The following is a 26,697-nucleotide window of genomic DNA, read 5'->3' on the forward strand; positions in this document are numbered from 1 at the left end:
TTGGCCTTAACTGAATTCTGGTTTCCCCACAAGATTACCACTTGCCTAATGGGCCTCTCAAGGGATGACTGTGCCCTTTTACCACTACGGATACTTCATTGTTATGAGCTGATTTGAGTCCCCCTAAAATGCAGATGTTGAAACTCTAACCTCCAGTAACTCACAATGCATCCATAGATGGAGGTAAGGCCTTTGCAGAGGTGATAAAGTCAAAATGAGGCCATTAGCGTGGGCCCTAATCCAATGTGGCTGGCGTCCTTATAAAATGAGGAAGCTTGGACACAACAGGAATGTGCAGGCACAGAGGAGAGGCAGTCATCCGGAAGCCAAGGAGAAGGGCTCAAGAGAAATCAAATGTTCCAACACCTTGATCTTGGACTTCTAGCCTCCAGAACTCTGAGAAAATAAATTTCTGTTGCTTAAGCCACCCAGTCTGTGGTATTTTGTTATGGAGCCCCAGGAAAATCATACATTCATGTCCACTGTGAAGTTCACATTCCATACCTCAGAGTAAGAAGATATAGTTGGTGTCACTTCTCCACCCTCACAAAAAAATATCTGCTCTTCGAGGCTCACATCACCAACCTTCCTACCATTTCATACACGTGCACGCACACACACAGACAATACTGGACACTCCCCAACTTTCACTGCTGACTTTGAAACCTGGGTCTCTGTCCAATCTTTCTCCATCCATATGTCTGCAACATTCTGGAAGAGTTTGGCATCCATGTGATTGACCCATCCAGCACCCCACCTCGTGGCTCCTTTGACACCACCCTCACCTCCAAGTTCATATTCTGCCCTTGTCTCCTCAAAATGGCTCTGCCTCCAAAATCTCTAAACCGGACGTTCTACTGACTCTCCAACTCAAACGCTTCATGCTTCCAAGTTGCTTCCTCAACTGCTCTCACTGCATTTACTCTTCAACTCTATGAGTTCTTCCTGTTGAATATGAACCCACTTTCTCCCTATTGACTAGACCTCAACCGTCCTTACCTTCTTTTCTATCTATCTTAAATCTTGTGAGTCTCTAGTTCTGATCCATTTTTGGCCAACATCATAACTTTCTTTATGGGATTTTTGTCCAGAAAGCAAAATCCCAACCATGGGGCTTCCCTGGTGGCACAGTGGTTGAGAGTCTGCCTGCCCATGCAGGGGACGCGGGTTCGTGCCCCGGTCCGGGAAGATCCCACATGCTGCGGAGCGGCTGGGCCCGTGAGCCATGGCCGCTGCGCCTGCGCGTCCGGAGCCCGTGCTCCGCAGAGGGAGAGGCCGCAGCAGTGAGAGGCCCGCGCGTACCGCAAAAAAAATCCCAACCGTGGATAAATCAATCTACTTTCCTCATGCCTGGGTTGTCAAACGGTTAAGGTAAGATCTTATAAACTGATGGAGGAATAGCAGCCTCTAGTTAGCAACTTTAACATTTCTTAGCCAAATATCTTTCAACCCATCTCTACTCAACCTGTGACGCTGCTTCTTCTCCCCAATAATTCACCTTGGGTCTCACTTCACGGAGAAAATAAACGCTGTCGGGCTTCCCTGGTGGCGCAGTGGTTCAGAGTCCGCCTGCCGGTATAGGGGACACGGGTTTGTGCCCCGGTCCGGGAAGATCCCACACGCCGCGGAGCGGCTGGGCCCGTGAGCCATGGCCACTGCGCCTGCGCGTCCGGAGCCTGTGCTCCGCAGCGGGAGAGGCCACAACAGTGAGAGGCCCGCTTACCGCAAAAAAAAATAAATAAATACATAAATAAAAGCTGTCAGATGCCACTCCTTCAACTTCCTTTCCACCAAATCAATACATTTAGCTGCATCTGTATCTACCCACTCTCCTTTCCCTCTTGCTCTACATACTGAGTATCTCTCCACCCAGCAAAGGCAAAACCCTCTAATTATGCTCTGAACCCTATCTTTTCTGCTCAGTTTATACCATCAATTAATTCCTCCCTTCTATTTTCAATCCGTCTCTCTCTCTCTTTCTCTCATTCCACCAATATTTAAATATTATCTATTCCTATTCCCTGCCATCTTAAAAAAAAATCCCTGGACCCTACCATGTGCTCCCAGTAAATTCTCCATACCTCTTCCCATCCACACACAAATTTATTATTTAAAAAAGCATCACCACTTTTCCTCCTATCCATTCCCCATAGCCCACTGTAATCTGGCTTCCTTTCTGGCCCCACCAAAATGCTCTCACAATGTCAGTCACCTTCAGATTTTGAATCTGATGAAAAATGTTGGTTATCATTGTTCTGTCCTCTCAGCATATTCTGTTGTTGTATACCACTCCCTCCTTCCAAAAACATTCTTCCCTTAGCTTCCCTGGTACAAAAGTGCTTCTGATCTTCCATGTAAATCTCTGGCAACAATTTCTCAGACTATTTTAGAGGCTCACCCACCTCTTAAAAATTTTAAATGTTAGAATACCTGAAGGATTGGTCCCTGTCCTCATTTTCTCTCTCTATAGTCTCTCCCTAAGTAACTCTAACCATTCCCATGGCTTCAATTATCATCTATGTACACATGACTTCCATATTTGTGTCTCCTGTTCAGACTTTTCTTCTAAACTAAAAATTTATACATCAAACTTTAATATTTTCTCTTAAATATCCATGGGCATCTCAAACTCACTATGATCAAACTAAACTCATAATCTCCCCAAACTTGCTTCTACTCCAGTGCTTTCTACTTCAGTAAGTTGCATAATCATACACCTACTTGAATCAATCTGAAATAGAAAATTTATTTGTAATACAGCTCTCTCCTTCATTCTCTGAAATCCAATCAGTGTAAACAATCTACCTACTTCCTACTTATTCAAATCCATTCACTTCTTTCCAATTCCACAGCCATTATCCTACCCCAGACTGCAACCTCTCTCAGTTGGACTAGTGTTTATGTTTCCTAATGTCCCCACACCCCCTCCTGCTCCTTTAAATCCAGTTTTCATACCGCTGCAGAGTAATCTATCTAAAATGTAATACTTTTTCACACTTTACTATTTTAAACCCTTCAAATGCGTCCTAGTGCTTTAGAGTTAAATATCAAGATCTTTCAAAGGACTAGAATGAATAATTCTGTGCCTACAAATTTGATGACTTAGATGAAATGAATCATATATGGATGGTAGCAGATTTAAATGGATGTATAAATTCATCAAAACTCATTAAAATTTATACTTAAAATGTGTACATTTCATTGCATGTAAATTGTACCTAAATAAAGTAGACTTTTTTAGAAGACTAAATAAATATCAAGATCTTTCATATCACCTGAACGACCCTGTATCATCTGCCATTGCATCTTTCTCCTCCTTCATCACAAAATACTCAACTTACACTGTCACACCATTCACTATACTTGAGTCACACTGGATGAAATACCATATACTATATATCAAATTAGAAAATATTTTCTTTCTAATATAATGATGACAATATCTTGTGCTGGAGTGGCATATAGAAACAGGCAGTCATATATTACTGAAGTGTAAATTAATAAAACCTTTGAGAACAATTCAACAACCTGTGTCAAAATTCTACAAATTTTGTATGTTTGACCTATAAATTCCTGTTCTTTTAGATTCAACCTGATATAATAATTATGGCAATATTTTTACAAAAGTGAAACCTGGAAACAAAATGAACATCAAGCTTTGTTTATCTGGTATAACATATTTTCTTTTATGTATGGGAAAGGTCTCTTTTGATACAGGAGATATGTTGACCCAACATTAATACTGCATATATGCTAACTCATCATTGCTTTTAGCATAGTCTAAAGAGACTATCCCAGATAAATGTTTTTACTTTTCTGATATGTTACCTGTGATCACTGAATTATTGGGGAATTTCTTCTTATCCTCAAAGCATTCAAAATCAGGAAATGGTTTTAACTTGCCCTGAGTGAAAGTCTGCAACATTCATGACAAAGTAAAGAATTTAGAAAAGACAATTCCTTCTATTCTTTTCTTTTAATATTTATTTATTTGGCTGCACCGGGTCTCAGTTGCAGCACATGGGATCTTAGTTGAGGCACACGGGATCTTCACTGTGGCGTGCGGGCTCTTATTTGTGGCACATGGGATTTAGTTCCTTGACTGGGGATCGAACCCGGACACACACCCCCCCCATTAGGAGTGTGGAGTCTTAACAACTGGACCGTCAGGGAAGTCCCATCCTTCTATTCCTTTCAGGGTGAATGTTTTTCTAAATGCTATTAGCTTTGTCAATTGCTGCCACACATAAACCCCGGTTACTCTGCTTTATTAAAGCCCCACTTCAAAATATAGAAAGAATAAACTTGACCCAGTGAAGAAAAGTACAATCAATTATTCTTTTTGCAGAAGATGCACAAATATAATAATCTAAACCTACTGTTAATACATATAGAAGAGCTAGAGTACAATAAAAAATTCTCAGAAAAGGGGTCAAAATATGGAATACCTTATTTAATAAATGATGCAAAAACATTTATTGAGCATCTACTGTGCATTAGATACTGTGTCAAGTGATGGAGATACAGAGATAAATGACAAATAAACCTTGCCTTGTGTGAAACAGAATAACAATTCATTCTATATAAACCTGCGTTAGAATTTCTTCAGAAGCCTCACTCCTTATTTGCCTCACCCACTGTTATTTCTACCTTGAAACTGAACTCCTGGGAGTTACCTACTTCTGATCCTTGTCTTTCTGGGACAGTATTCTTTAAAAGCACCATACTACATTTCTCTTCTCTTCTATTTGAATCACTACCCAAAAAGTAAAACTTCATGCCTCTAACATACCATCTGTTACTTCCATCAGGAATGGCCTCAGCCATGGTGGTTGACAACTAGATTCACCAAGTTCCTGTTACCACTGAGAATTCAGGCTGCACCAGTGTTGAAAGTTAGCCCCAGGGTAAGAATCGAGTTTTTGAGGTCAGTGAAGCCCACAATACTTCCTATCCCGTCATTTTTGACCACAACTCCACAGTCTGAAAGCAACAACCAGATACATCTCTCCTTCTTTCATCCTCATATCTCTCTGGATTTCCTTCCCCCTGAATCATCCTCCCAAGGTACTGAAGATTGTGGAAATGGCTACCACTTTCTACTCCCTGTTTCTATGCCCCTTTCAAAGTGACTTTACAGGTCCTCCATCATCAAACTGGTCTTGTGACTTGACTTGGCCAAAAGAACATGGTGGAAGTAACAATGTTTGACTGACTTCCTAGCCTAGGTCTCAAGAAACTTTGCAAGCTTGGACTTTCTTAGAAATCTGTAGCTGTCAGATAAACAAGCCTGGACTAACCTGCTAGTTTGAAAGAAGACATGGAAAGAGACTCCCGTTATCCCAGCCACAAAATGTGAGGCTGTCCTAAAACAACCGAGTTTAACCCACCAGCTAACTACAGATGCATGCGCAAGTCCTGCCAAGACTAGACCAACCAAATCAAGACTGAAAAAAAATTCCCAGGTGCTCAATCCAAATTTCCAACCTGCCAAACTACTATTTTAGGCTACTGAGTTTTGGGATGTTTTGCTACAAAGCAAAAGCCAACTGATCCACAGGGCTTCCAACCCTCCATCACAACCATTGTCCATATATATCCTCCACAATCTAACACCTTACAGAATGCTCCCTTCACTTCCCTCCTTTGATTGAAACTTAGATTTTCAGTGAGGATAACGTATCTTTCTCTGAAACCATGCCGTTTCGATTTTTCATTTTCCCATACCACATTTATGTCTGCGACAGGAGGGAAGTGTCACTTCCAAAACACCACTCTTTCATCCTTATGGAAGAATCCATCCTCCTTTGATTTCCATCCCTTCCCACTACTACCTCTCCTTATTAATATCATCTATCTATGACCGAGTCACTGGAACCTAAAAAACAATCTTCAATTCCACTTTGTCTTGGGAAACTTCGAAAGGTCTTTGGAAATTTTGTTCAACACTTAGAATCTAAGTTTCCTTGCCTCCTGGTATACAGAGAATTTCATTCCTTCACCACTTAAGCATCCTATTTCCATAACCATACCCTTGAACTTGTCAACACTCAGAATTACTCCACCCTGAAATACTGCAAATCTTAAACCATGAAACTGCTTTCAGTAATACATACAAAATAACAAACAAAAATAACCACAAAAACATTTTCTGTGTTATCCCTCAAAGAATTATCACAAAAAATAGTACCAGAATCAGACACACATATGACTGAGCTTTGAAAACAGTTAAGGAACAGATAATTCTCATGATATGTGAAAGTCATCTGGAAGCATAAATGAGAGAAAATAAACCAAGGAAGTTTTTAGAAAGAACAATGATGGTTTTTCCAGATAATAACTCATACTAAAAAGCTAAAATAATTCAAATACTGTAGAATCAGTACCGTAAAACACAAATAGATTAATAGAAAATAAGAGAAATCTGGGACTTCCTGGTGGTCCAGTGGTAAAGAATCCACCTTCCAATGCAGGGGACATGGGTTCGATCCCTTATCGGGGAACTAAGATCTCACATGCCAGAGCAACTAAACCCACGCACCACAACTTCTGAGCCTGTGCGCCTCTACTAGAGAGCCCACATGCCGCAAACTACAGAGTCCACACGCTCTGGAGCCCGTGGGCCACAACTAGAGAGAGAAAACCTGCAGTGCTACAAGTAGAGAGAAGTCCATGCGCCACAACAAAGAGCCCATACACTGCAATGAAGATAACATGTGCCCCACCTAAGACCAAAGCAGCCAAAAAAAAAATTTTTTTAAAGAAGTCTTGTGGTTGAACTGTATTTCCTAAACACTATCTTACAGACTGAGCAAACAGAATAAAATAAAAATATTACAGTAAAATCTTTAAAAAAAGGACAAGAAGAGAAATCCTAGAAACAAACCTAAATACATGTAAATACGTAAATATTTAATATAAGATAAAGTGGCATGTTAATCAATGAAAAAGGAGTTAGTCAACAAATGATACTAGAATTATTGGTAACTTGTTTAGCAAACAAAAAAAAGTAAGCTAGAATTATTATCTCAGGTATGCAAAATAAATCCCAGATTGTTTAAACTTAAAATGAAAAGGGAGGGGCCATGCAGAAATTAGAAGGTAATATTTTTATGAATAAAAAGAGGAAAAGGTCTTTTTTAGCATGACTCAAAGACTTTGTTACATAAAATTTTGAATCTTCTTTATGTTTGAAAATACTAAATAGAAGGAGTAACATTATGAAAATATATTTGCAACATACATAACAGATGAGTTTTAGTATAAAAAGAGCTCTTATGAATCAAAAAGCAAAAATACAAAGAATTAAATTTTAAAGTGGACAATGTAGATGAAAAATTAAATCAAAAAATAAACACAAATTGCCAAGAAACGCAGGAAAAAATTCCACAATTCAGATCCTTAGCTCTACTTCTGACCCCTGTCCCAGACTCCAGACTCAAATATATAACTACTAGTCTACACTTCCATTTAAGTGGCTAATACACCTGTCAAACAGAACATATCTAAACTGAACTCTTGATCTTAGCCACCCTCCCAAATCTGGCCCAATTATCCGTTTTCTCATCTTAGTAGCAACTCCATCCTTCTACTTCATCAATCCAAAAACTTTGGAGTCATCCTGGCTCTTCTCTTTTAACTCATACCCATATCAAGCCATCAGAAAATCCTGTTGGCTCTACCTTAAATATATATTTCTTCTACTTAATGAAGCTACCATCATCTTTTCTCTGGATAACTGCAAAAAAAAAAAGACCTGCCTTGCTTAAAATGTGTTACTTGCATGCCATTGCCCTTAGGATGAAATTTAAACTCCTTAATCTGGCCCCTTCTTCTCTCTCCAGCTGCATCTCACATTGTGCCCTTGACACTCTGCACATCAACCACATCAGCTTCCTTTCACAACATCCTACCTCCCTACACAAAGCCTTTGTATATTAAGTTCTCTCAGCCTGAACATTTCTTCCTTCTTCTTTTTACTAGTGTAACGCTATTTACTTATCAGATCTCAACTCAACATCATTTTCTAAAGGATGCCTTCTCTGATCTCCATGCTAGATGAATTTCACTTACTACAGGTGCTTTAGCAACAACTTACTGCTGCAACATTCCACTGCATACTTGATTATAATATGATCAATGTCTGTCTCCCTGACTTGATTATTAGGTTCATGAGGGCAGAGAAAAATCTTATTTTGTTCACCACTGTATCCCCAGTGTGTAGCAGAGACTAATTCACAGGAGGTGCTTGATAACTATTTTTCAAATTAATGAAAATTAGAGGAAAGAGACACAGTGGCAAGATACATGATTTCACCTTTATTTCCCTCAATTTCCATATGCATAAGGACAATCATCCCCCTACTACTATTTCCAGTATTATTCCAAGCTCTCCAGCTCCTAAGCTCATTCCTAGGCCTATGGCGAACGCAGCCAGCAGAGTTCATCCAATTCCATTTCACATTCAGCTGATTGTCTCTCCCAGCTCCAAGTCCTACAGCACTTAGAAATCCTGGTCTGAAGGGACAATTAATAGATGAAATAAACCAGTGAACAAGTACAGTGTTCATCTTGTTCTCTACAAGCCCACCCCCTCCCTCCTTGCTGACTAACAAAAGTGACCTTTCTGAGATTCAGGGCCTGAGAAATGCTGGGGGTAAACCATAGGCATAAACACAAATGAGCAATTCTTAACACTGCTTGCTGTGAGATAAACTCATTTGTGCTCAGAAAAGCGCAAATTTTTATTGGTTTAAGGACATGATACTTACCCACAAAGTAGTGTGAACAGGACGTGTTACCCACTGCTCTTTTATTCTCTTCCTCCAAACGTAATGAAGAATTAGCTTCCCAAATCTAACAATAACAACTCAGGGGGAGAAAGAGTCCCTCTTTCATGTCTTCTTATAAATGATGCTACAATAAACGACGAGGAGTTTGTTGAATAAAAACTTGACTAGGTTGAATAGTTAACTCCTTGCTAATCAAAGTGTTTTCAGTGTGTTCCACAAAACAGCATCACCCAGGAGCTGGTTAGAAATGCAAACTCTCAGGCCCCACCCCAGAACCACGGAATCATAATTTTCATTTTAACAAGATTCCCAGCTGATTCACATTCCCATTAAAATTTGAGAAGCATTGAGCTAAGTGTTGTGTTCCCGTGTGCAGGCCTCACAGATTGTTGAATGAAAATTCAGGTCTCAGGAAACTTACAAATACATGTATCACGGATCATTAGGGTCACTTGCCAATGGTTAAAATCATAAATATTGTATCTGTATAGGATCTAACATGCCCTGGAGACTTAAAATTCTCTCCCAACTTTCTGAGTTTGTTGCACAAGTGTTTGAGAGACATGTCTTTACAATCTGAATTAATATTTGTAAGTGAGGGCCCCTCTGAAGTCAGCCAGCTCAGAAACGTTTTTATACCAACAATGTAATTAAAGTGTAAAACAGGGCTTCCCTGGTAGCACAGTGGTTGAGAGTCCGCCTGCCGATGCAGGGGACGCGGGTTCGTGCCCCGGCCCGGGAAGATCCCACATGCCGCTCCGTGGCTGGGCCCGTGAGCCATGACCGCTGAGCCTGCGCGTTCAGAGCCTGTGCTCTGCAATGGGAGAGGCCACAGCAGTGAGAGGCCCGTGTACCGCAAGAAAAAAAAGAAAAAGAGTCATGTACCAAAATGTTCATTGCAGCTCTATTTACAATAGCCAGGACATGGAAGCAACCTAAGTGTCCATCAACAGATGAATGGATAAAGAAGATGTGGCACATATATACAATAGAATATCACTCAGCCATAAAAAGAAACGAAACTGAGTTTTTTGTAGTGAGGTGGATGGACCTGGAGTCTGTTATACAGAGTGAAGTAAGTCAGAAGGAGAAAAACAAATACCATATACTAACACATATATATGGAATCTAAGAAAAAAAATGTCATGAAGAGCCTAGGGGTAGGACGGGAATAAAACACAGACCTACTAGAGAATGGACTTGAGGATACAGGAGGGGGAAGGGTAAGCTGCGACGAAGTGAGTGAGTGGCATGGACATATATACACTACCAAGTGTAAAATAGATAGCTAGTGGGAAGCAGCCGCATAGCACAGGGAGATCAGCTCGGTGCTTTGTGACCACCTAGAGGGGTGGGATAGGGAGGGTGGGAGGGAGGGAGATGCAAGAGGGAAGAGATATGGGAACATATGTATATGTATAACTGATTCACTTTGTTGTAAAGCAGAAACTAACATACCATTGTAAAGCAATTATACTCCAATAAAGATGTTAAAAAAAAGTGATTAAATAGGCACAGCAGAACGCATCAAAATCAGAGGGCAGTACCCGTGTTATGTCTTCTGGAAAACCACTTTCATTTCAGAAAAAAATAAATTCAATATATTCTCATGTCATCTATAGAATTTACCAAAGATGCAAAACAGCAATTAATTTTAATAATAATTTCCTATGAGCTCACCAGACAATACCGTTTGAGGTAAAACAAGAAAGTTCAGGCTTCCATAGACTTATCTTTCACAGAGGGATCTCCCATGAATTGATATCACCTTGTCAAAGCTGCCTGGGAAAAAGAAAAATGCCCCTGCTGCTCTTTTTAAAGACCTCGTGAAACTGAGAGAAAAGTGGTGTTTTCAGTTTTCCCTCAGCGCTGCCACCAAGTGCTCCTCACTAGAAGGGAAAAACACCCAGCTTTTTGTAATTTAGAGCAAGAAAATAACTGTAGAGCAAAAGCTGACAATATTTAAAAGTGCCACAGTCTCTGACCCAGCAATTCCACCCTCAGCAATTTACTGTATAAAACCATATAAAAGTGCACCAAGATTATGCAGGAATGACATCCCACAATAGTGATTTTCATAAGAAAAACCACCACAACAAATCAGAAAGAACAAAAATATCCTTTGAGGGGGAAGAAATAACATTATGATAAATTATACGGTGGAGTGCTATGCAGCCGTTTTTAAAAATTTGTTGATATGGAAACATCTCCAAGATAAAAGTACAGGAAGACGTATGACGTCATTTACTGTACATGAAAAGCCTACACATGCATATGTTAGTGGACGCATTGAAAATCACCTGGAAGGATACACAAGAACTAGAAGTTCAGGGGATTTCATGGTGGGAAAAAAGAAGTTCAGGAGAGGGAGGAGAAAGGAGATTCTTTACTTTTTATTTTATATCTTTTTGGATGGATGAATGTTTAACGTATGCAGGCATTATTTTTCGTTCAAACATTAAAAATGCTGGTTGCTAAGGGGGGTGGGAGGGGTGGAGTGGGAGTTTGGGATTAGCAGATGCAAACTATTATATATAAGATGGGTAAACAACAAGGTCCTACTATACAGCACAGGGAACTACATTCAATATCCTGTTATAAACCATAATGGAAAAGAATATGAAAAAGAATGTTTTATATATATATAAAACAGAATCACTTTGCTGTACAGTAGAACTTAACACAACTTTGTAAATCAACTATACTTGAGTAAAATAAATTTTTTTAAATGCTGTAGTAGGATTAGGAAGAAAGAATGATAGAGTCAAACATCTCAGAACTGTGGAATACAGGACACAGCAGCAAATCATTGTGACATTGCCATCATCCTGTAATTCTGCCCTGCCTTCTCCTGGTACCTCAGCTCTGCTACAAGCTGACAAATTAACAATAGATTTTTTATTTTGCTAAAAGATCATTAAAATGTATCATGCAGTGTCTCATACAGTCATTAATCTGAAGGCTATATTGTTAATTATTCTTGTTTATTAATATATTGCCAGTTCAGTGTTTTCTCCTCTGATTTGACATCTATCAGTTTTTATAATGCTTAAAAGATAGCAGTATGCCAAATGCCTGTTTGAAGAGTTGATGAAAAAAATCAGCACAAAATTAATGACAGTGTTGAGGAAACCTACAGGATTATCTTGATGAAACCTCTCTTTAATAAAACTTAGCTATTTGTCTTTAGTGAAAATACTCCCTGTCATAAGTTCAATGACCTTAACTAATACATACGTGAACTATTTCCTTGCCCATTTCTTCATACTTACCTATAGAATCAGAAAAGTGTCATAATTCTATTATTTATCCAGTCTTATTTTAAGTACTAAATTAAGGTAATTTTGGTGAGAAAAGACAATCCAAACCAAGGCCACGTACTTGATTTACACCAACACCATAAGCACTCAGCTCATTCAATTGTTTGCTGACATAATATTCCTTAATAACCACAGACATTTGGGAAACTTCCCCAAAATATTGTGTTTGATATGTAACACAACACACCTTCCTTTTGATTGCTATTTCTACCTTTTTCATTATTGCATAGATCCCCCTGAGTCAGCATTAGCATTCTAGTCACGTAGCCCCTCGTGTCTCTATAAAGCCCAATAATTTATAATCGTGTTCATGAATGAGAACCTCCAATGCATACTGCATATTTCCCATGCTCCCAGAATTACTGTAGAGACAGCTAAGTTTATTGGTTATGTTGCCCCCAAATTATTTTCTTTTTTAATGTAGCCTATATAAATTATGTTTCTTTTTTTTTTAAGAACAAAGAGATTCTTGGTGAACTATATACCATTGCTTTTTCTTCCTCTTTCCTATATTCACATGTTTAAAAGTCTCTGAGTCAGTTTCATTACTGCCATTCCTTTCTTTAAAAAATCCCCAAATTGGGCTTCCCTGGTGGCGCAGTGGTTGAGAATCCGCCCGCCGATGCAGGAGACACGGGTTCGTGCCCTGGTCCGGGAAGATCCCACATGCCGCGGAGCAACTAAGCCCGTGAGCCATGGCCGCTGAGCCTGCGTGTCCGGAGCCTGTGCTCCGCAACGGGAGAGGCCACAACAGTGAGAGGCCCGCATACCGCAAAAAAAAAAAAAAAAAAATCCCCAAATTACTTGAGTGACTGTCATTTAATCTCTGTCCCTACTTTGCTATGCATTTTAAGTGACAGGCCTAGATCATCCATATTTGCATGCTAACAAGAAAATAAAAGAAGCAAACCTCCAAAACTACCATCTTCTACCCAAAAAAAACAAGAAAAATCCTCTTTAGGGAAATGTATGTATTTAAAAATCTACTCTTATTTTCTATTATTTAAAATTAGGGAAATTGGTCCATAAATGTATGAAAAAGTGCTCATCTTCATTAGTCATCAGGGGGATGCAATTCTGAACTACAGTACAATATGATGTACCAATGTGATTTATCATGATGCCTAAAATTAAAAAGACCAAAAATGCCAAGTGTGGGTGAGACTGTGGAGCAACTGGAATGTTCATACACCATTGGTGGGAGGCCAAACTGGAATAAGCACTTTGGAAAACTGCTTTGCTGTAGAATCAAACAGTTTTTACCCTGTGGCCAGACAATTCTAATGTATATACCCATCAGGCATGCATAACACCAAAAAAGATGTAAATAACATTTATAGAAGGACTATTTATAGAGTCAAAAACTGGAAACCACCTAACTCACTCTTCAATAATAGACTGGATTGTGATACATTAACACAAATGGAACATATACAGCAATAAGTATGAATAAATGACATCTACATGTAAAAATATGGATGAGTCTCACAAACATGATTTTGAATGAAAGAAGCCAGACTCAAAAGAATTTATAAAGCATGATAAATTGGTTCCACGTGTAAACCTTAGTCAAGACCTATCCAAAATACTGAGGGTGGAATGGCCTTAAAAGAGTAGTACTGTATATCAGAACAGAATTTGAAAAAAAAATTACCTTGCATTACAAACTAACTGATCTTAGAAAAGCAATTTAACCTCCCTGGCTTTACTATTCCTACGTAAAATAGGGATATTGAAGCTTTACCTCCTCAAAAGCAAATTGCTATTCTGAAGATCTCTAGGTCCTATGTAGCTTTAAGATCTATGACCAAATGAGTTTCACTAGTTTGTATTTTCATCAATAAAAACATAAATGATTCTTTTAATAAAAACAGTAATAATAGGTAACTTTGTTCTAAGCACTTTACATATATTACTCATTCAGTCCTCACACCAACCCTTACATATAATATCACGGATGAGGAAACTGAGACTCTGAGAGGTTAAGTAAATTGACCGAAGTTGCACAGCAGTAGAACCAGAATTCAAACCCAGAAAATCTAACTCTATAACCCACATGCTTAACCACTCAATATGCAAAGATATCAAAAATCCATTTTATCTAAGCTAAGAGGGTTTTTAAATTAAGTTTAAAACAGTATAATGTCTAATCAGCACAAAACATATTAAAATGTAATCTATATTACATATTAAAACCCTGATTTTGTTCAGCCAAAATAATGATTTTAATTTATTCATATAAATCTGGCCTCTTGGGGCTTCCCTGGTGGCGCAGTGGTTGAGAGTCCGCCTGCCGATGCAGGGGACGCAGGTTCGTGCCCCGGTCCGGGAAGATCCCACATGCCGCGGAGCGCCTGGGCCCGTGAGCCATGGCTGCTGAGCTTGCGTGTCCGGAGCCTATGCTGCGCAACGGGAGAGGCCCGGGTACCGCAAAAAAAAAAAAAAAAAAATCTGGCCTCTTTGAGGAAACACCAATTAAAATAACTATGGCTACTAGGCAAGCACCAACCAATGCTGATGGTCACATTCACATTTCCTGTATTTGATGCCTTTCTAGAAATGGAGAGGAAATCTGCCTTCCTTGTTGTTTATTAAAACATAGCCTTTTCTGCAAAAGTCATTACAGCATTAGTTCAGATTTGCTTCAGATTCCCTATTTTCACGAATCACTTTTTCTGTGAATCAGAGATCTGTGTTCAAACTTGAATCTACAGTCCACTGAAAGAAAATAAATGAATTCACTGAATACTTTAAAAATGTTTTCTAAGTTCAGTGATTTTAGTAACTTTCTATTTCCTAGAACTTTAGTTGATTATTTTCTGACAATTTTTTAAACTGGGTTGAGATTTTATGCACTTTGTTTGACTTCAGCCTATTTCAGATTTAATGTCACCCCCAATATTTATACTTTACATTTTCTAGAGCTGCCTTGAATTTGCATCAGTCAATCTTGCTGTTGGCTAGTTGAGAGCCTGTGACTGGAATAAAGGGTATGGCAGTGGTGGCTGAAAAGTAAGCAGAGTGATACTCTGCTTACTTTGTAATTTCACCTAGACTTAGCCAGAACCCCAAATGGCTTTGTATAGTAAGCTTAGTTACCAATCGATGAAGGTAGATCACTGAGATTAATTATAGCAGGTGGCTTTGAAGAGGAAAGTAGGCTGGCAAAGCACAACACTTTCAGATAGAATTTCCCTGGCACATCTAACTAAATGTGTGTCCTTGGGCAAGTCACATAATCCCTCTAATGAGGAAGATGGAGACAATGCCTACCTTTTACAATTACTGTGAAGTTCACCTGAGGAGCAAAGTATGTGCCTTCTAATCTGAGGAAGTGATATGACTTCCTCAGATTAGTTGTGACTATTATGACCTTAATGATTTGGCACTGGTGCATTCCTGCCTTTGGATTTCATCGTCTGTTTAACTCCACCACAGTGGCTCAATGGTAGAGGCATAAAAGGTTTAGCCCCTCCTCCCAACACTTTGCTAATGTCGAGTCAAATAAAGAAAAGTGACAGGCTTGGTTCTCTCTGACTTCTTTCCCAGAACAACAACCTTCTTACTATTCAACAGTATTTATATTTGGATAAAGGGCTAGAGCTGAAGTTACAGAGGGAAAATATAAAGCAGGCTGCAAAACAGGGCTGCTCAGAGTTGCACAAACAACTCTGACACAGCAAGGCTGAAAGCAGTAAATAAAGAACACCAGAAAAGACTGGCCGCGTGCACGTGCACGGCCTTCGTTCCTTTCAGCCTTGGCAGAGTAACAGTTCAGCGGTTAGGTTACATGTTTCCCCTTCAGAGGGCTTTAGAAACAATAAATGATTAATCTCTTTAAATAGTTCTCACTAAAGAACATACTTTGTTAATTTTATGTCATTAAAAAGCCTATCGAGCCAAAGAGTTTCAAAGATCAAATGAGTGCAGTGTGTAAGAGGAAGGCTGTGGTGAAATGTCTATTTAGGTCTTACGCCCATTGTTTATGCTGGAGAGGGTGTGGAGAAAAGGGAACCCTCCTGCACTGTTGGTGGGAGTGTAAATTGATACAGCCACTGTGGAGAACAGTGTGGAGGTTCCTTAAAAAACTAAAAATAGAACTAACATATGACCCAGCAATCCCACTACTGGGCATATACCCTGAGAAAACTATAATTCAAACAGATACATGCACCCCAATGTTCATTGCAGCACTATTTACAATAGCCAAGACATGGAAGCAACCTAAATGTCCAACGATAGATGAATGGATAAAGAAGATGTGGTACATATATACAATGTAATATTACTCAGCCATAAAAAGGAACAAAACTGGGGCATTTCTAGAGACGTGGATGGACCTAGAGTACGTCATACACAGTGAAGCAAGCCAGAAAGAGAAAAACAAATCTCGTATATTAACGTATACATGTGGAATCTAGAAAAACGGTACAGATGAACCTACTTATAGGGCAGGAATAGAAACACAGATGTAGAGAACAGACATGTGGACACAGAGGGGGAAGGGGAGGGTGGGATGAATTAGGAGATTAGGTTTGACATAAATACACAGCCATGTGTAAAAGAGATAGCTAGTGTGAACCTGCTGTATAGCACAGGGAGATCAGCTCAGTGCTCTGTGATGACCTAGAGGGGTTGGGATGGGGGGTGGGAGGGAGGTCCAAGAGAGGGGATATAGGTATACATATAGCTGATTCACTTCATTGTACAGCAGAAACTAACGCAATATTGTAAAGCAATTTTACTCCAATAAAAAAATAATAATAAAGAGGAAGGCTTATGTTGGTGTTTTAAAAAGTAAAACACATAGAAATTATATTCCACTGAAATTAAGTTCTCGTAAATTATAACACTGATACTACTGGGGAAATTTATATAGGAAAATGAGACTGTTTCCTTCCCCTCATATGTAACAGTGATACACACACACACACACACACACACACACACACACACATACATACACACAGAACATCATGGATCTGTATAACTATTAGCTTCTCCCACTTTTAGCACATATGAAAATCAGATCTAAACAAGTCAGCTAATGATTATTAAATTTATTGTAAATATTATTTATCCTTTATAAAATATTTTTTTGCAAAACTTTTCAGAAGCACATTTCCTGAAATATTTCTAGTGACTGTTTTTAAATTTATGCATGTGGATATTGTATATTGCATTTATATGAAATGCCCAGAATAAGCAAATACATAGGAACAGAAGGTAGATTAGCGGTTGCCAGGGGTTGGCAGGAGAGGGGAGGGCAGAATTCTTAACGGTTATGGGGTATCTTTCTGGCATAATGAAAATGTCCTGGAATTAGGTAGTGATGATGGTTGAACAATCTTACAAATATACTAAAATATACTGAATTGTACATTTTTAACGGGTAAATTACATCATATATATGTATAACATATATATAGTATATAGTAGATAAATTATACTCAATAAAAAGTTATGTTATTTCTTTTCTGCATAAAAAAATTTGTGCGTAAGACACATTCCCAAATAATCTCTAATAATATTTACCATATGAACTAAATACTTATTTCTCATAGGAAAAAAAAAAATCTATGGGTGTTTGCTGAAAATATAATGCTAGCCCTCGTAAAATGTTGAATTCATCAGAATCAGAGGTTCAAATACTCGAAATACAACCAACTATAGGACACAAATCCTCTATATTCCACGGCACTCATATCACTGAATATGACCAGAAAGCCAAAGTCACTTAATCTTTATTATTTTTTAACCGTATGAAATGAAAGACTCAAATGAATTATTTTGACACTTCTCCACTGATGCTATGGTCCCCTCATTGATCACTTACTTGCAGCTTTCACTATTTTATGTATGAGATACAGTTGATTTCCAATCATTAACACCAAAGTCTGCCGGAAGCACTTTGTATTAATGAATTTCAAAATATTTTACCATTTCATTAAGTCTAACTACATGCTTTCTGGAAGATTTCAAGCACAGTCTGATTTAATAGGCAACTTACTGTTGGTAACAGAGACAAAAGGTAAAAGCAGAACTGAAATTCACAACTTCTGACTAATCCATCTATCATGATGGTCCATTATTCCAATCAGCCTATCTCTAATAAAATCAACATCACTTAATGTAAATGTGAATGTAAATATTCACAGGTAACAATGTAGAAGTATCAATGGAAAGGATTAAAGAAATAAAAGCCAAAAGTATGATTCCTGCTACTGTTGTGTTATGAATATAAAGTCCTATAGAGGGCCCTTCTTCCTCCTACCTCCAAGCATCTACAAAGAAAACTACAGAATATCATCACAAGCTTTTCATTATTAATACAAGTTCAAGGAAGAACTCAGATTACCCCTCACCAAGGAAATTAGCTGGTGACATGTGTGAGAACGACTGCATTCAACCTTTCCTGGTTCAGCCAAATCTACTTGACTAGGTTAATACACTCCAATGAAATGGATTGGCTTCAAGGTAAAGTCCAACAAAATTAAATATACATGAGCTCCTGAGGGAATTAAATCAATGGACTACAAAGCGACTTCCTGATTTTTCTCTGGTAACTTGTCACTCTCACCAGAAGGAGCGCCCTGCACGCTGTGTAGGCAAGAGTAAGGTATGACAATGGCAACGGAGACCAGTGAGCATTAAAAACCCTAGAAAAAGCAGCCGTTACTTTTGTTCCCCTCTCCTTCCCTCTCCCTTGCCCTACCCCCCTTTCTGTCTTGTGTGCGTGCGCGTGCATGTGTGTGTATGCTTATACTGCACTTACACAGCCCTATATTGTCTGCAAATTTTATAACAACCCAGTTTTCATATATGTTTTTACAAAAAAATGTAAAAAATAATAATAGCATGGTAAACAATAATAATAATAGCTCAGTTTTAAATGCTACTTTTAACATGGATGTAAGGCAATCTTTTAAAGTGTAAGTAATAGAGATGCGATGATTTATGTTATTAAATAAATGATTTAGAACCCATTTGAGGATAGCTATTGATTCAAAGAGCATTTCCAGACATCAGAAGTGAACTGCATACAACAGCTGCTAAAGGCAGATGGCTTCCTCATTCAGTGCCATGAGCCTCTTTTATGAATTAAGATCATGGCCCTGCCCTGTCCACACTGGACAATCCTATAATAATGTGCACTTCTGTGGTTTGGACTAATAGAGTTTTGTATCTTCTGCTGTTGAAGGTCATTTGTATCTTGGATTTTCTTGTTTATCTTGACTGAGTGTGGACTATTCTCAACCTAGTTGAGAGGTATTTGTATCAAGCAGTGTTAATGAGAGAAATGCCTTCCACTAAGTTTCTTACATATCTCTGCTACTACTGTCACTATACAGAATAGATTCCTCCAAGAAAAACTTTCTTGCTAAAATACAAGTATAGCACTTTTAAGTGGAAAAGAACTGCTCAACCAAAATAGAGAAGGTGTTTCCATCATTTCTAAAAGCTATTTAGCTTACCCAGATTAAACCAATGATGGGTGAATATTTATTAATACAAAGCTTTATTTTTGCCAAAAAAGTATTCATCATAAAAGTTATGCTCACATTTGCATTCCTTACAGCACTTGCCATCCACGTATGCAAGAGCCGACTTGAGGGGGCAGCCAGGATTTGGGCAAATCAGAGTTTCACACTGGATGGTTCCATTCTGAGAAGAAAACAGTATTTTAAAGAATTTCCAAGTTGCAGCTTGGTAGCTTTCAAGTATCGTTTAATATATTTCTTAAATTTCAAACTCTTCATGTAAAATGTCATAAATACCACTATTCTCTTTGGTTATTATACAGCAAAACCCATAATACAGTAAAACCCACAGTAATACAAGTTGCGTCATAACACAGATGGTGATTGGCTCCATCTTCTGTCCAGCAACTGAGCTAGAGTTCTCACCTCCTGTTGTGAAGTGGATGAGGACAGGTGTGGAGGGAAGGGCACCTGCTGACAGGGAAACAGCAGGCTGAGGGTCGGCCTGGGGCACTCGTGTCTCCCCAGATGACTCACAAAATGAGCATCAACAAAGGAGGAGATTTTTGGAAGAGCTGCTGCCATGCTGGAGACCCAGTCTCAGGATGCAGAAATCTTCCCAAGGATATTTAAGCTTGGACAGGCCACCGCCACGAATCGATGCTGACAATCATCACAAGAGGTGCCAAACTGCAAAGGGGACCTCAAGGAATTTGATTCCTGTAGGTCACCCAGAGCTCCCAGGTAGGTTAGCTGCTTTTCTAGTCATTTTACTGACTTCACATACCACATGTTGTATTTTACTCAATTTGATTTTTGGCACCCATTTAACAAGTTGGGAAGGTTTTACTGTATTGGTAAAATGCTATGACTTTAATAGGAATATATGTTCCTGAATAGAAATCCTACAAAGCAGGCACGCACATACACACATGTACGGTTATTTCACAGCTAACTTTGACCTTCTGCCATCATGATGTTCCACTTTTGAATAAACTGGATGAACTTGGGAAAAAATTTTTTAGACCTTTGACTTCTTTCCAGTCAACCAGTTTTAACAGATAATTCATGTGGAATTTAAAAGTTCAAAACTAAACTCATTTTGAACTTTTCTTTGAAAATGAACTTACATGTTTGAAATAATAATGCACTAAATATTCTACTTAATTAGTGAGCAATTAGAGAACAAACTTATTTATACTCTAGAATTTGTATTCCACTGTATTAGTAAACTTTTAAAGATTATTTAAACTCCATGATTTGTTTGTACAGCCCAATCTGGACACAGTATTTCCTGTTACACTTAATTTCATTTTATCAAAATGCATTAATAAAACATGAGGGGAAAAATCCCTGGAAAAGTTAGGGATAACAGGATAGAATCCTTTGGGAATCCCTTTACTGACCCAATTTAAATTGTTAGCTTCACGTGTGGACCAATAAACTAAAAACTTTATAGCATTCTTAAACTGTAATCATCTTTACAGGCTAGAAAGTGTCTTTAATAATGTAACACACAGTTCTTTAGATTTGACCGGGTTTGCTGGCACTTTAGTGTTGTTTCTTGAGGAAATGGGCCTTGAAATTTTCATGATGACATTGTTTTAATTAATTTTTAAAGAGTGGGGACATCTGAGTTCCCTTAGTCTGAACTCCAGCAAAAGCCATACCAGGCATGTGCAGTTCTTACAGCCGTCTGTCCACGACTCCAGTTCTCGGTAGGTGGTTCCCTTCATGGTGCAAGTCCTCTCACAATAGCACTGGTCCAATCTATTCATTCGCTGTTCGGCTCGAGACAGCTGTGGCACAAAGGAAGGGGTTCATATTGTTCACCATTCCAGCAATGCAGAAAGGGAAAATACTCCAACAGGCATCTGACTGTTTTTCAGGTGAATAGCTGTAATGATGGCTGTGCCCATCAACTATTTATTATAAATATACATAAGCCTTTATTTTTTTCATTTTATTCTTTTCCATTGTGATTTATTACAGGATATTGAATATAGTTCTCTGTGCTATACAGTAGGTCCTTGTTGTTTATCCACTCTCTATATAATGGTTTGCATCTGCTAATCCCAAACTCCCAATCCATCCCTCCCTCACCCACCTCCCCTTTGGCAACCACAAGTCTGTTCTCTACGTATGTGAGTCTTTTTCTGTTTCATAGGTAAGTTCATTTGTGTCATATTTTAGATTCTACATATAAGTGATATCGTATGGTAATTGGCTTTCTCTTTCTGACTTACTTAATTAGTATGATAATCTCTAGGTCTACCCATGTTGCTGCAAATGACTTAAGCCTTTAATTTAAAAGAAAGGATTTTTTTTTCCCCTCTTCTTTTTGTAATAAACTTGCCCCCTGCCTTTGGGGGAAAAAAGCAGGATTTATATGATGGAAAAGAATGCTTAGTCAAAATAGAATCATCCACAATGCAGAGAAGCATTTTCCATTTTTAAAAATGTTTAATTTCATGACTATGTTTGCTCTAGTGCAAACATAAATTTTAGAATGTATATTGGGTCAGAAACAAATCACTGAAATACAACACAACTTTCAGGTCATAAGTAACTGCTATGCAACATGACAACAGCCTGGTGAAACTATAGGTAAACTTGATACAGGCTTAAGACAGTCAATATTCCTACAACTGTAACATAGTGATAGAAAGATTTCGTGCAACCATTTCCTTGATATAATTCTAGTGCTCATATTCTTTACAATGTCCTCTTGCTTCCTTCCTTGCAAAGAAAAACTAAATAATAATAAAAACTAAATTAAACAATAAATCCTATTGTTGTAATAAGCAGTGTAGTAATCTGCCTCATTCTTGATTTACTGAATCATTTGTTATACAGATGGCTAGGGTTTGAATATTTATAAGCCCCTTTCTTGAGCAGGGTTTCAGTTCAGTCCTGGTACACAGTAGGGTATAAGAAAAGTCTCAAAGGTGAACAACTGTGGTTATAAAAGGAATTGTAAGGAACCTCAAGGATTTTTGAGCTCCCCCAGACTCTATTTCTAAGGAGCTTTTACCTTGGCTGATGTTTTGGCTAAAATGTCCTGCAGCTCCATGATTTTCTGCACGAGTCCATGAAAGTCATTGCAAGTTGGACAGGCTAGAATTACAAACACCACAGTGGTCAAGTTATAATTTATAAGGAGTTCAATCTGGTAAAGTCTATGTTGACAACTAATATATGAGAACTCCAATTTCAAACTGACATTTTGGACAAAACTAAGCAAGAAGCATACTTTTCATTACACGGTGCAAGAACTAATGGACTTACTGCGATTAAGATCTGGGCACTGAGCAATAAATCCTTGGGGCATGACAAGTAATTGCACGTCTTGCATTATACCCTGTGTGAGAAAAATTTTGAAAAAGACGTATTACTTTCATCTGCCCAAATTATGTTCAACAGTCAAGTTCATGAAGGGAAACATTACAGGATAGATGCACCAAAATCCCTGAATAAAATCTTTTTGAATACATTGCTTTGACTTCAAACCAAAGGGAAAGAAAAACATCAGGCAGGCAAAATAGATGTACCTTCTTATTGATAATATTGTTAAAGCCTTAAGATTAAATGTCAAGATATAATTGAGGCAATAGTATGCGTTTTGGGAAGTTATTTTTAGTTAGCCACTGAAGAAAAGCTTGAAAATGACCTTTAAAAATCAACCTGAAAATCACTTTGGGTTTCAACAACAGTGAAACTGATACCAGTTTTAAGTTAACTGCAATCATCAAAAAGAAAACAAGAGAAAAGCGTCATAAGAGCAATGCTTATTTGAGCATTTCTTGTTTCTCGGTTGGATATTTTTAAGTGAATTTCTCAATTTAAAAAGGACAAGAGATTTATTAAACAGCTACAGCAAGACTCAGTGATAAGTCCTTAGGAGTATAGAAAGTTTAGCCTAAAATTTTTTAAGATGCCAAATGGAAACGACCCATCTTACACAGAAGGTGACATCACATGTTTATATGTGAAATTTACATGCATCCTTTGTCATTAAGATATAATTAGCTTCCAGCTTACAAGGCTCTTAAAGCAATGGCCAAATGGTAACTCAGAAATGACCTCATCAGACACACTCCAGCTGTCCCTTTCATTTACCATCCCTCTCTCTTCCTTCAACACCTTTATATATTTTCTTTAAGTAATAGTTCACTTTATCCCTTTTGAAAAATGGAAATAGAACGTTTAATGACAGAGGTGACATACCAACATATTATTAAGACAATTTTGAATGTACCTACAAAGATTTACCAGTCAAATCCTGGCCTATATATCTTCTATATATTTAATCTGATTAATAGCATGGTACAAAAACAGTGTCAGTGTAAATGATAAATATTTAAGTACACTATGTGGCAATTGCTGGATCTGCTGTTTGCTTGGGGTTTGGAGCAGGGAAGCAACTTGTATACAACAAAATCCTATCACTTGGTAGCAGCAACATGAAAGCAAAGCTACCATGTAGAGTTCTATAGTTTGTGCACTGCCCAAATCTAGTGAGCACCATTTACAGTCTACAGTAAAAATTATGGCCCCTAGAGTAGTACACATAACTGACATGTGAGAAGGTTTCTGACGCCACATCTGGGCTCCATTGCCATGATCAAATAGAGGAGAGACTAGCACCTATAGCACAAACTTGCTATCCCTTATGTGGGAAAAGAGCACTGATTTTTCAGGACTCACAAGCATGGGATCAATTCCCCATGACTGGCTTTGGATAAGTTGTTTAACCTCTCTGAACAGGTTTGTGCACATGTAAAAGAGATTTTTAAAAAATTAAAAAGGCCCTGCACCAAGGCTAGCAAGACTAGGATTCGATGAAATAACATATTCAAAGCACCTGGTTTCCAGGTAGCAGTTTAAGTAAGTTTTAAAAATACCTTTCTGGGAATACAAACCTTTCTTAGAACACAATTTCAAAGTTACTGGTACCTACTCTAGCTAGAAATCCGTGAGTTAGACACATCACCTATCATTCTTTCATTTAACAACCATTTGCCGATCCTCTTCTGTATGGCAGGCAGTGTCAGAGTCATTGGGGGGGAAAATGATTACACTATGGGCTTGTAGTCAAGCAATTTTCTGGACTTCATTTCCTCAACCTTAAAATACTGAAAGTTAAATGGTATGTCTTTTAGATCCTATGATGCAATTCCATGGAGTGTGTCTCTAAATAGACGATAAGAAAAAGATATAAATTATAACTGCTTTCTAGCTTTGATAGATTTGTGCATATATATGTATTCCTTTCTCACTTTCAAAAGTATGAAGAGACAATGAATAACAAATATTGAAAAGTTTTAATGCTCTATTATTAACACCCCTATAAAAGTATCATCAAAGATTATATTTCGAAGGTAGAAAGTTTATTTGCATATTAACATTTTGGATTTTTATTACTTTGAATGCCTGATTTCAAGAAGATGTTAACGGCCCTGATTGAGCCTTGTGATCATCTCTGTTATGTCTAAAGTTCAAACTCATTCAGGAAAAAAAGAGAAAATAGTGCTGACTAGCTAAATTAAACACCAGTGTAAAACAAAAAACTAAAACAGAAATAGACACAAATAGAAAAAACTATAAAAAAACTAAAAAACTAAAAAAAACCTAAAAAACTATAAAAAAATCAAATTATTCTGCTTTACACCATAAAAAACAAAACGTACTTTTCCAAATTCATTAAAAAGCATTTATATTTACACTTTATGCTCAGACTTTAGTCAGAAGATACCTTAAAATATCCGTGTGCATTATTTCTCTGTCCCAGCCAAAATGATGTGCCCACAGGCAAGTCTGTGGAAGGCTTTTCCACAACTCTTTCATATATTCTGCAAAGAAGCATCAGGTAAGTAATGTGCATTAACCGTCATTTCTTAGAATCTTCCATTACCTGAACCGAGAACATTTCACTTACTTATTGCAGTCGATGTGTAAAATCAAGTGGGAGGCACTGATGGCTAAGGAGAGCTTGTGCCACTTATCATCAGCCAAAATGTAAGGAAACACTTCTGTGTGAGGATGGTGGCTGCCAGAGTGGTAGTGCAGTCTGACTTCATTCCGATGGCCACTGCTTTCCAGTTCCAGGTACCTGCACAGAGAAGAAGAAGAACATGAGGCCCATTGAAAATAAAGCTCAAAAATGATGTACACGACCTCTGTCTCCAGAAAGATGGAACAGACATACTTTTCCTATTCCTCCCAGTAAGTACAACTAAAAAGTATATGATAAAACAAACAATAAGAAGAGTCTGGAAGATGGAGAAAATTTTTTTAAAATGCAAGGGCACTCAAGGCCCGAGTAACAACAGAATGGTGAATGAAGTGGGTTTTCTTCTTGCCTCATATATGCCAGTCTTGGAGCTGGAGGAGCCAGCAACCTGGAAATACCAATGGATGCAGACAAATCAATTCCCCTCAAAAGCCTGTTCACTCTAGCTAAAGTACCAAAAAAGGAGAGGCCCAGAAAGACAAAAACTTTTAGAGAACAACCACTCTATTCCAGCCAAGCATCAGAGGAAAAATTGTGATTCTGTTGCCAAACATGTCAGCAAAGGCTAAGTGGGGAGCCTAGATTTCCACTCTCTTGAGGCAGAAATCAGGTACCCAACACCTCTGCCAGGGTGGTGCCAGCAAAGGCCAAGTAGAGAGCCAAGAACTGTAACCCTGTCATCCAGTAATGAGATGAACCATGGCATCAGTAGAGACCATGTTCCATCCCTAGTAACAAAGCACACTGCCTTCTCAAAGGAGTCCTAGTGGAGAGTCAGAACTTTCACCGTCACCCTGCAATAATGACACCATCCCTACCAGAGTGTCTGGTAGAGACCATGTAGGCAGTTGGAACTTCTGCCCCCTCACCCAGAAATAATAAAAGTTCTCACTTAATTGTCAACTGAAGGCCTAGTAGGGAACCTGGATTTCTAGTTACACTTGGAAATAACAAGATGACACCCCCTCATCCTCTGCCAGTGCATTGTCAGAGAAAGTCACATAAAATATGGAGTTTAAATGAGATCCAAGTCTCAGAACATCACACAAATATATCCATGTTTCAATCCAAGTCTCAAAACATTATACAAA

General features: G+C 38.2%; 1 protein-coding gene across 4 annotated transcripts in view; it reads right to left on the reverse strand.

Annotated features, from left to right (window-relative positions):
• NELL2 (neural EGFL like 2) overlaps positions 1-26,697 on the reverse strand; it is a 443,340-nt gene that overhangs the window by 252,233 nt on the left and 164,410 nt on the right. For all 4 annotated transcript variants that reach the window (XM_067009131.1, XM_067009130.1, XM_059081587.2 and 1 more), the window contains exons 5-10: positions 25,532-25,705; positions 25,349-25,445; positions 22,882-22,954; positions 22,628-22,710; positions 21,264-21,392; positions 19,675-19,777 (exon numbers count right to left, since the gene is read on the reverse strand). In XM_067009131.1, coding sequence (XP_066865232.1) covers positions 19,675-19,777; positions 21,264-21,392; positions 22,628-22,710; positions 22,882-22,954; positions 25,349-25,445; positions 25,532-25,705 — 659 coding nt within the window. The remainder of the gene's footprint in view (positions 1-19,674; positions 19,778-21,263; positions 21,393-22,627; positions 22,711-22,881; positions 22,955-25,348; positions 25,446-25,531; positions 25,706-26,697) is intronic.

This window comes from Kogia breviceps, chromosome 12 (assembly GCF_026419965.1).
Source record: "Kogia breviceps isolate mKogBre1 chromosome 12, mKogBre1 haplotype 1, whole genome shotgun sequence".
In the NCBI taxonomy this organism is placed as follows: domain Eukaryota; kingdom Metazoa; phylum Chordata; class Mammalia; order Artiodactyla; family Physeteridae; genus Kogia; species Kogia breviceps.